Here is a 15287-nt window from a genome sequence, read left to right on the forward strand (position 1 = left end):
ACTTTGTTCAATAATAAAGTAGCTTCAAAGTTGAAGCTAGTTTTCATCAACTTGGTACAAACTGGAGGCACCTGGGAAGAGGGACACTTCATTGAAAATCTACCTCCACCAGGTTGGCTTCGGGTCATGTTTGTGGGCCATTTTCTTAGTTGCGAATTGATGCAAGGGGGCCTTAGTTCACTGCTGGCAGCGCCATCCTTTGGCAAGGTGGCTGCACCTTTGTGAGAAAGGCAGCTGAGCAAGCCAGGAAAAGCAGGCCAGCCGCCCGTGTGCCTCTATGGTCTCTGCATCACTTCTTGCCCCCAGGCTCCTGCCGTAGCTTCCCTTGGTGGTGGACTACAACCTGTAAGCCAACAAACCATTTCCTCCCTAGGTTGGTTTTGGTCAGAGTTTTATTACAATAACAGAAAAGCAAACCAAAACAAGTCGAATTATTACAAATACTTAATCAAGATAAAAAATAAGCTGTATTTCGGAGTAAAAAAAATGGCAAGGTCTGTTACAGATTCCATTGGCTAAATAATACTTTTGCCTTCATTCATAAGTGGCCAGTAATAGCCTCTGAGAAATAATTGCTCTGCTTTGTTGAAACAAACATACTTGCACGCACTTCAGAAACTAGAGAAATCAAGCACTCAAAACACTCATTTTCTCAGCCTCTCTCTTAGATCTTTCTTTTGGATGTTAGCCATGCGACCTAGACTGGCGCTTCTAAGGGATCTGGCACCTCCTCCTTCCCCATTTCCCTTCTTTCCTCCCTGAGGCAGGAACCCTTAAGAAGGGGACCTAAGGAAACAGCAGAGAAGCCAGTCCTGGGTGCAGAGCAATGGACAGTACAGATCTATCTCAGGGGGGATTCTTAAACTGTTTTTCATGTCTCGAGCAATTCTAAAAGAAGTCTTCAAAGTGACCACCAAATACAAGAACATAATTTGATGGATTTTACTGTAATTGAATAGATTTCATTCACATGCTGTGTAGTCAAAATGGTTCTTTAACACTGGCTTAAATAAATCAACATTTTGTTCTTTTAGTGCTTTGCTCTTCAATATTTCCTTCCATTGCTATAGCGACCCCCTCCAACCCCTACTCAGGTGCTGGGATCAAACTCAGGGCTTTGCGCATTATACAGGCACACTACCACCACCTCATCCCCAGATTATCCCTGGGGAGACATGAACCAGCCTCTACTTACACCAGATAGGGAACTAACAACATGTTACAGGATATTTGTTCCCATTGTGCTCCCCAAAATTGCGAACTGTAAAACCCCGTTTATTGTTTGGTTTGGTCGAGCCCTAACATACACCTTTTAATCCAAGAACTTTGTTTACTGTAAACAGATGATTACGGTATGGTTCGCCCAGCTCTAGCACACACCTTTAATCCAAGAGCTCTCTGTATCCCTAGGTCAAGAGGCAGAACAAAAAACCAGCTGACAAGGATTAAAGACTAGGAGGGACTTTGAGTTGAGGGGAGCTCAGCATGGAGAAGAGGAGCTATTACCTCAGCTTAGCTTTGGCTTTAGCTCCTCAGCTCCCTGGCTTTTTAGGGTGAGCTGGCAAGCCTGCAGCCTTTTTTTGTTTTTTGTTTTTGTTTTTTGGCCTTTTGCTCCTGGGCTATCAGCTGAGCTAGTGAGCCTTTGGGTTTTTTTTTTTTTTTTCTATCCATACCTGAGCTGAGAAGGAAGGTCAACTGATTACTTACTTTGCCTCTCTGAGCTAGTAGGTCTTCACCCCAGCATCTAGCTCCTGAGTCTTAATTGGTAAATTAGAATGGTTGGGATTTTCCTTCATTAAAACAACAACAGATCAAAGTAAGAATACCTCTAGTCCAGCTCAGTGCACTGGTGAGTTTTATCGGGGTTACTTACAGGAGTGTGGATGAAAGGGGTTACTTACATGAGCAGAAATGACTTAAAGATTCATCAACAAAAACCCACCACAGATGGGTGATGGCAGATAAAAGCTTGTCAAACCAGGGAGCAGCTCAACAGATGGGAGCATATCTTTGCTAGGTCCTTTAGCCCAGCTGCTCTCTGCCTTGTCCAGGCAGCTTGGATGAACTGAGTCCCTTCTAGGACGCTCTGCTTTTCTGAGAGTGTCCGAGTAGTCAGTACTGTTTATATAAACTCAAGGAGGGAGGAAGCTGGTTCATCTGGTCAGTTTCAGGGATTTCCTGAGTCTTAACTGGGAGGAAATTGCTACAAGGCACTACAGTAATCACTTTTCACTTCACGAGCTCATCAAAAATAATTCAAAATTCTTGTCGTAATTGACTGCCTTCACTTGTGTCAAAGAGGGCATTAAGTATTTGAGGATCAAGAGTTACAGTCTGTAATAATTAATATGGGTTTATTTCTAGCTTGCAAGGAAAAGTGAACTGAGAAGTAAATATTTATACTCAGAAATGCATTTCTCTTATACTGACTGAGTCATCACAAAACTGGGACCAGTGTATTGCGATAGAAACAGAAAACACAGTTAGCTGACTTAGCACTTTGTCAAGAAATAACTCTTGGCAGACACCTGGGACAATTAGGTCACTCCAGACTTTCAGGATTCCTCCCTCATCTTGAGTCTTTATCCATGGCTGACATCCTCTTACAGAGTGCCTTCCTTTGCCAGCCCTTATTTACAGGGGGAAAAAACCACATCCCTAATTCGGCGACACACTTGGTCTATAATTTACCACGGTGCACAGTGCCCCAAGCGCTTGCTCCAGGCTTTGACCCGGGGCCTGCTCGAAGCCCCTCTCACCACACTGTTTGCTCAAAAACATTACATTTTTTTTTTCTTTCTTTGAAGGAGCCACCTGCCCTCACCCCTCTAGGCTGTCACAGTATTTTCTTTATCTGGAACACTTCTTATTTTCGGCGAGTTCCACTTATCTTAAAGACTGGACTTAAAACACCTGGATAAAGGTAGCAAGTATCTGCCAAGAACTGCCTGAGAGCCCAGGCCACACCCTACCATGATCACCTGTCTCGTGTCCAATTATGGGTTTGAGGAAAGCAAAGGGCTGTGCGGGACCTAGTCCTGGCTATTTTCTCAGCACCAAGCTTGTATGGCGCAGGCTCAACCGCTACTTACATGTGACATGACTCTTACAATGGGAGTAGCAGGTTAGACTCAGAGAAAAGGCTGCTGGCACAGAGCAACCCCCCTAAAAAGCTCTATGAGCTGTTAGCTGCACTGACTGGACACTGTCAGGATTTTGTTACTGATTCACTAGTGGAGCAGGCCTAGGGAATGTAGCTCAGTGGTGAAGCCAACTGCCTAGGATGCAGGGGGTCCTAGGTTCAAACCCCAGCGCCTTACCCCCACAAAAGAGCAAGCTTTCTCTTAAGTCCCTGAAGAAGGGTGGTCAGAATGAAAACAAGAATTGACTCCAAGGGTGGAGTCTTAAGTTTTTACAACCAATTGTTGCAGATAACTAAGGATGAATAATAAGATGACTCAAGTTGGATGGCCAGATAACAAAAACATGATGTCACAAAGAGAAATAAGCCAAGAAGATTAACTGGATTTGGGAGGTGGTTAGTACGATTAATTTCCAAGTGTAATAGTACATTCAGAATCTAAAAGCCCATAGCTAGGAAGTTCATGGTATTTAAGGCCCAAGGACCTTGGAAAGCAGAGCGGGCGGCTACTGCCACAGTTTGTAGACCTGTGAGGAGAAAGCAATCATACACTCAGTCACTAGTAGAGCCAACACCATCTTATCCCAGTACTTGTGGGATCCCAGTCAGTAGCCCCATCACTAAGGCAACCAAAGGCATTTCCTTTACTAGAAATATAAAGAGGTCAGTGTTTAAAAATCCAATTAGATAAAGCCAAACACAATGACGTCAACAATCGACTTTTAGAAAATTTCTCAGACTTTAAAATGACATGATGCAGACGAACTCACCAAATAGGGATAACTAGAACTATTAAAATAAAGTAATTTTAATATCAATTATTATTTTTACAATACTTTGTTTCTTTCCATGTGCATACGTGTGCGTGCATGCATGCACTTGGGAGGCCAGAGGTCAACGTCAAAAGTCTTCTGCATTCCCTCTCCACTTTAAAACAAGGTCTCTTCTTGAGGCTGGAGCTCACCACTTTGACTAGGCTGGCTGACCAACCAACCCCAGGCATCCTCCTGTCCTGGGCATAGAGGCCACCCCACTACATCCAATTTTACATGGGTCCCAGGGATGGGACTCCTTTGTGTAGAAAACACTACATGGACTGAGTCCACTCCTCAGCCTCAGATACTTTATAGAATCTTAACATGCTTTCTTCACATGAAATGCTCTCCTTCAACTCTAAGTTTCTGGTGCTAGGAGTTAGAGCAACATTCATAGCTAGGAAAAAAAAAAAGAATCTTAAGGTTAAAAATCTAAACAGAGCTCACAGGTTGGCCCCATCTCCACAACTCACTGGGTGCACTTTGGCAAGATAGTTCATGTGTCTGGGCCTCAGACCTCCTGGTGAAAAATAAGGTGTATTTGATAACTTGCATACATTCAGAAAACAATACATGATAAAACACTGTGTCTTTTGTTCAAACTACCTGCTTCACATAAACACCACCAACAAACGTCAGACATCAGCTAGTGGGATAAATAAAGCGTCTGTTCACTCATCCGATGGGCTGTTCCGAGACTATTAAAGAGTGCAGTAAAAGGCTGGGGGTGTGGCTCAGTGGTTGAGTGCCAGCTAACACATACAAGACCCGGTTTCATCCCGAGCACCTCCCCCATGCACAAAAGAGTGAAGCAGGCAACCATGAAACATGCAACCATGAAACATGCAGCGATGGAACATGCACCAAGGTTCTGATTCTGCCTGAACTGGGAGGCCATGAAAGACTTCCTACGTGTTCGTGTCTGGTGGGTGCTCTGGGAGGAGGCAACAAGCCAGGGATTAGAAAGAGGCACATTAGGGTGATGTGGTGCCCTAAGACTTTCTTTTCCTGATTTCATTATAAAATTTTACTCTTTAGAAGTTCCATACACATATAACGATCAGATCTACCCTCTGCCCCCTGTCTTTTTATATTAGAGGAGTTCCTACATTAGTTTAAAAAAGCAATATTAAAAGCTACCTGAGGCTGTTTGGAACATAGAAATGATTGTTAACAATAAGGGATACTTGTTTGTATAGGTAGGAAGGTGGGGAGGAACTGGGAGAAGGTGGGGGAGGGGAAAGAATAGGATGAGAACCATCTGAAAAGATAATATAAAACAACAAACAAAGCACACTTGTATTTTTTCACCTCTTTATATAGATGTAATGGGGGGAGGGGACTGAAAGAATCACAGTGGCATTTGGGCTGGAAGAGGGGCCATGGTTGGCCCCAGCTCTCTTCATTTACCTTCAGCCATCAGACCTAGAAGGAAAGGCCATCCAACTCAAATGCTGGACCAAGGGGAGTTATGAAATGAGGAAGGGATGCTGGGAGAAAAAAAAAAATTAAGATTATCCCGCAGGGAAGGCATATGCCTCCGGGAAAATGAAAACTAGTCATCAGGAAAAAAAATCATGAGGGACAGCAATGAGCCAACTAAAAAGGAAAAACAAAACAAAACAACACACCACCACAAACACAGGAAAACACACATGGCACAAAAAAAAAAAAATCATAGTCACATGTCCATGAAGCAAGCCTGCTAAAACCAACGCTCAGCAGCCTCAACCAAGCATACGGACACTTAGGCTGTTGCAGAATGAAGTCAATTTAATTTTCCAGTATTGCAATTGTTAGCAAAATTGAGAGATGTGACTACCACCAGGCAATGCAATCTGAACATAAGCTGCCAGGTTTACATATGCCTGAAGGGATGCACTAATATTTCCATCCTGGGCGCGCACACACACACACACACACACACACACAGAAAAGGGACAGTATTCTAGGTCCACAACTGTTTTTGCTAGGAAAACTGGAGAACTAAATTTGCGGTCCACTTATTGGCCCTCCACAAGCATCAGGATGATTTTTGCACTGTGGAAGTCTTTTTGTAGACTGAAACAGCCTTTCCATCTCAGTGAGAAACTGCAAAACAAAACCTCTTGCTCGAGGCAAGGAGAAATTGTCCTAACAGGCACACATCCTATTTCCAAAAATCATGTGAAGATGGATGTGAGTGAACAGGTGTTCATTTCTACAGATTTGGTGGCAGAGAGGAGCGCCAGAAAGTTCCAAGGCAACGATCCTGCATCGGTAAACACAGACAAGCCCACAGCTGCCTGCACACAACAACAGTAACCTCCCGCCCCACACAAGAGAAAACCGCTTGTATTGTTACCAGTTAGGAGAGCTCGTTAAGGAGAGCTTTAGTTCCCAATTATCTGTCTCCACAGAAATCTGAGAAGTGTTTGCAAGTTCATCAGCTAGACCTTCCCCTACGCAGTTCTGAGCAGAGATCTGTGCGTGACCAACCTGTGTGGAAAATGACAGTGCTTTTCCTGAGCCCTGAAGGAAGCCGAAGGTTTCGGAGCAGTCCCTTGGCAGTTAGGCGGACGTGGATGGTGGATAAGGAGAATTTGGGAGACAACAGCATGTCTTCAGGACAAGTAGAACTTCGAAGGGGAGGCAGCTTCCAGGGACCATCACATGCTGTCTCTTTTCAACTCAGTGCTCTTCCAGGACAAGAGATGCAGCCAGAGAAAAACAAGCCTACATAGCTAATGCCAGGCCACCCAGAGGAAAAAGGAGGCTAGGGCCAGCTATCCCAGAGCTCCAGGCTTCCGTTTGCACTCCCAGATGTTGCTAAAAAAAAACAATGCAAGGGCTGCGAGGAGCCGGTCCGGAAGCAAGCAGCCTTTGCGTTACATCACACTGTACATGCCATGGGTTGTTGTGGTTCCCATCAGGGATGGGAAAGGGGAGGAGAAAGTGGGTGGTCTCAGGAGCTTTATGTAACAGCCAATGATGTCGCAGATCCTGTCACTACTTGGAACAGGGTTAAGGGAGATTAACCCTGCTATTAACCCTCATATGCCTAATGTCTATTTATTAACTAGGCAAAATAATAAGATTTCATTAAAGCAGTCTATGTGCTGATTCTATTTTTTTTTTAAATTACACAGTATCACACAATTATCCCTGAGCTTTTTCCAGGTATTCTACCTATGAAGCTATAAGTAAACCTGATTACTTGGCTTTCTAAAAACGCAAACAAACCAAAACCCTCAATCAACAAATGCTTCCAATCTTTAAAATAAACAACTTCTTTTACTGAGCTAAGGGCGGGTTGTAAGAATCTCAGCTCTAATTCTCATGTGTTGAGGATTGCCCTGAACACGAAAGGTTAATGCAGTTTCTGTACCAGGTCTGCTTCTGGGACTAAGTCAACAACATCGTAAGACAAAGAAATCCTAAGCCATAAACAATTCGCTCAGTGTAGTTAAGACTGACAAAAAGCAATTACTCTTTCAGAAGCCCCACACAGCACCTGAGAATTGCAGAGGAGGGCTGACAGGAGGGCAGGGAAACTTGAGTAGCTCACTCTCCCCACTTGCACCCCATGCCCTGTCAGAGGAGAGCAATGAAACAGTCACCCACAGAGGGTCACTGCGGGGATGAATGAACACACCCACACCCAACCAGTCTCCTAAACAAACCGCAACCACGGCGACAGAAGCACCAGTAACCATGGAATTAGAGCTGTGACCCTTTAATCCAGTTCATGTTGTGGTGACCCTCAACCATAAAATTATTTCACTGCTACTTCATACTATCAGTTCACTACTGTTACAGATTGTGATGCAAATGTCAAGTGCTTTCGTGACCCCTGTGAAAGGGCCGCTCAACCCCCAAAGGGGTGGTGACCCACAGATTGAAAGCACTGAATTAGAGTCAAAGAAACAGAACTGTAGGCATTGTTTTCCTCCCTTAAATCACAGGTCACTAAACATCTTTCTCCAAATTCTGAATATTAAAACAAAACAAAACACAGTATCTTCCAGGTTTAAAAAAGGTATCAGTGAGCATCAAAATTATAAGCTGAATTATAAATAAAATATTATTACAATAGATAGACGACCGCTGTCCTTATAGTCAGCGGTGTGTTTGTTGGTTTCTGGGTGGGATTTTTTTTTTCAGGGGTAGAGGCTCTTTGGTTTTGTTATTAGTAAACTAAATTATTCTGCCTACACTACCCAAAAGAAGAAATAAGCAACGCCCTCACCAATTAGCTACTTTTATTTAAAATTTGATTTTAAGGGGTTGAAAGAGAGAGCTCAGCAGTTAATGGCTAGACTTCCAGAGGACCCATGTTCAAATACCAGCACCCACCTGACAGCTCACAAACATCTGTAACTGCAATCCCAAAAGATACAATTCCCTCTTCTGGCCCTTTCAGGCACCATACATGCATGCAAGCAAAACACCCATACACATAAAAATAAAATAAATTTAAAATAAGAAAAATGTATTTGAACTACACTATCATTAGCTATCCCACGCACATTAAATAGTAACCCTTTTCCCTATAAGCAGCAAGAAGCTGAAAGAATATAAATGTTATCAATAGGAAGGAAAACCCTAGCCAAACGTAGCTCCCTGTTTGTAAAAAACCCACACATAAAAGTGTGTTTAGACACAAGCCTCAAACTACTCCCTTTCAATTCTTTCCCAAACATCATCTGCCCCCTGGTGGCCAGCTAGCACGAGCACGACAAAGAAAAAAGGGGTCAGGTGTTCCTTGCAAAGGATCATCATTAAAGCTGAGCAAAGATGAGCGGGTGGGGGAGCAAGCGAAGCAAAGTTTGACACTGAAGATGGAACAGCACATAAGCATTAGACTTCAGGTGGCTTTTGGTGGTGGTGGGTTTTTTCGGCTCCTGTTTCTGATGTTGTTGTTGTTTTATTTTCGAATAGCAAAACCCTTTAACTACTGACCAAACCCTCCAGCCTCTGTCTCCCCCGATTTTAAAGAATTCTGAAAAGTAACAAACCAAGACAATCTCTTCCTAGACTCATTCTGATCGTGTTATGCTCCGGGTGGAAGGATATGCCTCCTCAATGGCTCCTAAATTTACACTCTGGTGCAGTGTGAAAGCTCCTCTTCCTTACTCATTATCCGCTAGGTACTCACATAAGGAAACAAACCAAACCAAACAAAAAAGAGGCCAAATGGAGAGCGCAAGTTCAGTTAACATTTCTTTTTCACGTTTCTTAGCCATACCAATTTTTCTAGTTCAGTTGTGTGTGCGTTCACCTCTTGTTGTTATAGCAAGAACGCTAGATCTACCCTCAACAAACTGTAAGCCTATGCTACTTGTGGCTGTGCCCGTGACTACATGTACCCTGTTGTAACAATGTCTTAATCTTTCTTAACTGACTCTAAACAGCAACTTCCCATTTCTTGGCAAGCTCCGCCAGTGCCAAGAAGGCATGACACATTCTGCTGCTACGATTCTTACACTACTGCAGATACCAAATGTAAGTGAAGCAAGCAAGATTCCCTTCTCTTCTCTGCACTGTATGCCATGCCTTAGTAGCTGTGGATGACACACATGCCACAGTGTGCATGGAGGGGTCAGAGGATGACCTCAGATACCGGTTTTCAATATCCCTTGTTTGAGACAGTTTTTTTCCCCCTTTTGCTACCTGGGCCACGAGTTTGCAGAGATTCTGTGTCTCACTTCCCATCTCCACAGTCCCTTAGACACTCACAGTCCCTTCGGCTCTCACAGCAAGTATTTTTGCCCACTAAGCCATGCGCTCATCCCCATTCCTTTTGCCCCTTTTGTTTCCTTCTGAGTTTTTCAAGTTTTCCTTCAGGTTTAATTCGTTGTGAGTTGTTTTCTGTGTGTGCGGTGAGATGAAGGTTCAGTTTCACTATCTGTTGAAGAGATGATGGTTCTTCTGCCGGGTATTTTTGGCCATGGACTGTGGTTCCATGGGTTTACTTCTGGCTGTTCCATTGCATTGGTCTATGTATTGACCTTTGTGCCAGTACTAGACCATCTTACTTACAGACTTGAAAGCAAAAGTTATGATACCTCCAGCTTTGTCCTGCCCCCAAAGATTGTTTGTGGCTATTTGGGGGTCTTATTTGGTTCCCCATGAGTTTTGCATACTGACTTTTCTTTTTCAGTTAAAAAATGCAATAAGCATTTTGACAGAGGCGTCTTGCACAATAGGCCCTTTTAGTATCTACCAAGGCTCCGTCTTGCTAGTTTTCGGGAGTGCTACACCTAGCAATTGTGGTGACGGCATCTGGCTTTGCTTTTGTTACCGTTCGTAATGATTTTGACAAAACGAAGCTCAAATCATGGGCTGTCAAAATTCTTAGTCTCTGTGATTGCACCCGTGTTCCTAGAAAGCTCCTTCCTATGCAAGTCTATATTTACAGTGCCTTTATTTATTTCTACACTTAAAACCATTCCGTCTAGAAGACATTCATTTGTCCTGTGTGGAGAGCACCAGCTCCTGGCTAAAAAGGTAGAGACTGTCAGAGTGGGATTCCCTAAGCGATCCATTCTTCCTACCACAAAGCACCACATCTTCCGTGTGTCTAAACGACATCTGCCCTTTCAGCACGAGGGCAGAACTGAGATCATCAACACGCAATGAGAAAGACAGCAAGGAGCACAGTGTGGCGGCATCCCGTCACCGCCGCAGACTAAGTCCGCAGCTCCGGACTACTCCCCAACGCTGGAGAAAGGAGATACAGAAAGCCACACTGGCCAGAGCTCCATTTAGGAAGCAACACAGAAGGAGCAGGCAGACACCACGGCACCCGACAGGGATGCTGTGTAAAACAGTCAGAGAACCGGATAAACACAACTTGGATGCCCATGGTGTCCTAGAGAACTCCCGTGAATGTTGGGACTACAGAAATAACAGTGATGGTGTGGCGTATGACATCGTCCTCATACAAGTCAGGCATGTTTTATTTAGAGCCTGTGTTGCCTAGAATCTCATAGCGTCATAACCTTTAAATAAGTCACAACGGCCAGGCCCCAGGGAAGGTGGCTCCTAGGTTTCCCTGGGTTTTGCTGTGAGAATTTCACAGAATTCAACACCCTGAGGGGTGGGGGTGGGGAATCACCTCTAAAATAAAACCAGAAAAGTTTAACAGCAAGGATGGTGAACCTTGTCAGCCCTAGCACCAGTAGCCACTTCCATTTGAGAGACTGGGATGAAAACATTCTACTCGGTCAAAATGATTCCCGCCCTGGGATTTATCTGCTAAACATCCACATGCTGCCAAATGAGAAACCCAAGCTCTGGAGAGGCTTAGCAAGTAGCCAAAGGTCAAGACACAAATAGAAAGCAGGAGAGCCAAGATTTACACCAACGTCCAGGCCTCACAAGGTCATTATCTTCTGTTCTTCGTTGTCTTCTGAGGTAATGGGATTTCTTTAAAATAAGTGTTAAACTAAAATAATGATAGACCAGTTTGAATACTATTTCATCCCCTCAAAAAAAAAAAAAAAAAAAGAGGCTGGAGAGGTGGCTCAGATGTTTAGAGCTCTACTATTCCTTCAAAAGACCAGGCTTCAGTTCCAAAACCTACATTACCCCCCCACAACAAACTTCAGTTCCAGGGGATCTGATACCTCCCTCCTTCTGCCCTCTCAGGGCACTGCATGCATGTGGTGAAACTGACATGCATCTAGGCAAAATACACATTTAAAAAATTTTTTTTAAAAATGAAATCAATTTGTTGAAAATCAAGTGCCCGGAGAAGTGTGGGTTTATTCCTGGGTCTTCAGTTCAGTTCCACTGATCAACCTGCCTGTTTCTATGCCAAAACCATATAGTGGGGGGGGGGGGGGGAAAGAAAGCATCTTCAACAAATGGTGCTGGTCTAACTGGATATGTCTGCATGCCGAAATAAATGCAAATATACTTGTATTTATCACCTTGCACAAGACAAAATGGGGAAGAACCTTGAACTCATTTGCACAGGAGACAACTTCCTGAACAGAACACCAACAGCACAGGCTCTGAGATCAACAATTAATAAATGGAACCTTTTGAAACTGAAAAGCTTCTGTAAGGCAAAGGACTCTGTCATCAGAACAAAATACACATATTGGGAAACAATCTACACAAGACAGGGGGCTAATATCTAAAATATACAAAGAACTTAAGAAATTAAATATCAACAAATCAAATAACCCAATTAAAAATGGGGTACAGAGCTAAACCTAGAATTCACAACAGAGAAATCTCGAATGGCTGAGAAACACTTAAAGAAATGCTCGATGTCCTTAGCCATCAGAGAAATGCAAATCAAAATGACTCTAAGATCCCATCTTACACCCATCAGAATGCCTAAGATAAAAAACTCAAGTGACAATGCATGCTGTAGAGGTTGTGGAGAAAGGGGAACACTCCTCCATTGCTGGTGGGAGTGCAAACTTGTACAACCTCTCTTGAAATCTAATGCTTTCTCAGAAAACTGGGAATAGCTCTACCTCAAGACCCAGCTATCCCACTCCTAGGCATACACCCAAAAGATGCTCCACCATACAGCAAAGACACCTGCTTAACTGTGTTCATAGCGGCTTTATTCATAATAGCCAGAAACTGGAAACAACCTAGATGTCCCTCAATCAAAGAATGGATAAAGAAATTGTGGTGCATTTACAAAAAGGAATACTACTCGCTATTAAAAAAACAAAGAAATCACGACATTTGCAGACAAATAGATGGAACTAAAAAAAAAAAATCTTAATAAGGTAACCCCAACCCAGAAAAACATAGTACATACTCACTTATAAGCAGATATTAGACCTATAATATAGGATGGCCAAAACTACAATCCACAGACCCAAAGAAGCTAATTAACAAGGAGGATCTGAGAGAGGATGCCAGAAGGTCACTCAGAAGGGGAAAGAGAATAGACAGCAGAAGCAGATGAAGAGAGGGAACTGGGCAGGAGATGGAATGGGGAGGGAAACGGGTGGAGATCTGATGTGGGGAGAACAGGGCTGGGAGGTGAGAGGGATGGGAACACAAAGGAAAACTGAGGGAGGACATCTCTTTGTCAAGCTGGAGGCCTGCAAAGGGGTAGGCTCCTGGGAGGACACGAGTGTGACTCTAGCTGAGACTCCTACCATGGGGGACATAAAGACTGAAGTGACCATCTCCTAGCCAGGCAGGACCAGTGTAAGGAGAACACTACCCACTTAAAAATCCTTTGGTCCAAAAATTACCCTGTCTACAAGAAGTACAGGGATAAAGAGGGAAAAGAGATTGAGGGAATGTCCAACCAATAATTGGCCCAACCCAAGACCCACTGCACAGTAGAGAGCCGACACTATTAATGATACTCTGCTATGCTTGCAGACAGAAGCCTAACTTGGCTGTAGTCTGGGAAGCTCCAGCCCGCAGTAGATGCTGGGACTTGGAGACAAGCATGGGGCAGAGCTCCGGGGATTCTGTGGAAAGTTTTGGGAGAAAGATGGAAGGACTTGAGGGCTCAGGAGCTTCACAAGAAGACCAACAGAGACAACTAACCTAGACCCATCAGAGAACGAGATCACAAGTAAGGAGCATGCATGGTCTGGACCTAGGTCCCCTGCACAGATGTGGCCAATGTTTGGCTTGGTCTTCATGTGGGTCACCTGGCAAGTGGAGTGGGGGAAAGGAAGGGCAGTTCTAACATGGACTCCACTGCCTGCTTTTGGATCACTTTCCCCTGGCAGCACTGCCTTACCTGGCCCCAGGGTTAGGATATGTTCAATACTGATATGACTAGATGTGCTGGGGAGGGTTGATAAGAGGGGAGGGGAGCTCCCCTTTTCTGGAGGGAAAGGGAGAAAGAAAGGAAGAGGGAGGGGAAGGGAAGATTGGAAAAAGGAGGGAGGAGGCACCTTTGGGATACAAAGTGAATAAACTAAAATTTAAAAAATTAATTAAATAAAAGATTTAAATTTGAAAATTAATTAATTAAATAAAATCTGAGGTCGACCAGAGTATGGTCGGTGCTTTTAAGTTGTGAATCACACCAGAAACTAGTATGAAGCTTTTTTTTTAAAAAAAAAATAATACTGTGGTTATCTGAGTGCCAATAAAACACATGTGCTTTAGTTTATTAATACCATTTTAAACAATCTGTCACAAGGAAGTTCCCCAACTTTGACAGAGCCGGTTGTAAAATGGCTCATAGTGGAATCATTATGCCACTATGTGACATAGAACCACGCCAAATATCCAAGAGGTTAACTGTCACTACACGTACACCAGGTGACTTACTAAAACTGACCGCTACGTACTACATGCCGAAACGGGGTTTCTGTATTCGCAAGTATTTTTACTCAAAAAGCCACACACACGGCGACGTTTCCTCATTAGGCTGAAGCGAACTCCAGGTCCGCCTCGAGTTGTGAAAACAAATGACTGCCGTGCTTACACCTAGGGGGAACACCCGGCTCACAGCTGCACCCTGTGCCGACAGCATGACAGCCTGATAACAGCGAGCTTACACGCCGCAACATGGCCTCTCTGCGCCGACGCGCAATGGGCTTAGAAGCCACGAGACAGGCGCGCGTAGGGAGTGCGCGGCTGACTGCATACAGCCCTGCATGACATAGGAATGCCGATGAATACATTTTCATCAGATCTGTAGCTCCTCAAGAGCAACCATGAGACTCTCGAAGCAGTTAAATGGGTTTAAGCTGTAGGCTGCCTTAGAAATGTATGTTCAACCAACAGTGTGTGTAGCGGGGAAGCCAGGAAAATAGAAAGCTGCTGAGCTAACACAAGGTGTTGAAAGCGCTATCTTAAGACAGCATTACCATTAAAAGTGATCCAATTTAAAATAACATTTATATTAGAAGTGTCATTTTTTTTATTTCACATGAACTATATTAAGAACATCATTTTAAGCTAAACTTAACTATATAATAAAATGCCCTCTTTTGTGTTAGATGGCTCGTCAATCATGCTCTCCAAATGACTATGTCAGAAGCAGTGATTTACACCTTAAAGCCTGAATTTTAACTTAAAAGCATGCCAGTGAAAGTCATTATAAATAAATTTTAGTATGTTAAGTGGAAATTTTTTTTAGTCTATTCATGCTTAAAGTGATCACTTGCCTGAATTAAAAGCTGTAAATAGACTCTTTCTTGAAGGACCTAGAATGTGAAAGAAACATAAAACACACATTTTATTGGAAATACTATGCAAAACTCAAGCCATTTTGTAAATAAGAAAAGCCCACTGTTAACCTCTCAATTTTAGGTTCCACTAAGAAAATCCCAAGATGCAAACAACTTTATCAAATACAGATCATACTGTAAATACCTAATTTGTTAGTAATAAAACTG

At 43.4% G+C, this 15287-nt stretch overlaps 1 protein-coding gene across 6 annotated transcripts in view; it reads right to left on the reverse strand.

The window, feature by feature from the left end:
- The window catches only part of Mtus1 (microtubule associated scaffold protein 1), a 144504-nt gene that overhangs the window by 44803 nt on the left and 84414 nt on the right, over positions 1-15287 (reverse strand). For 4 of the 6 annotated variants that reach the window (XM_060381640.1, XM_060381638.1, XM_060381639.1 and 1 more), the window contains one exon: positions 15057-15095. The exons of 1 other annotated variant lie outside the window; for it this stretch is intronic. In XM_060381640.1, the coding sequence (XP_060237623.1) occupies positions 15057-15095 (39 nt within the window). Of the gene's footprint in view, positions 1-6435; positions 6858-15056; positions 15096-15287 lie in introns of those variants that run through there. One more of the 6 variants, XM_021626486.2, reaches the window with a different exon arrangement.

This window comes from Meriones unguiculatus, chromosome 4 (assembly GCF_030254825.1).
Source record: "Meriones unguiculatus strain TT.TT164.6M chromosome 4, Bangor_MerUng_6.1, whole genome shotgun sequence".
Taxonomy (NCBI): domain Eukaryota; kingdom Metazoa; phylum Chordata; class Mammalia; order Rodentia; family Muridae; genus Meriones; species Meriones unguiculatus.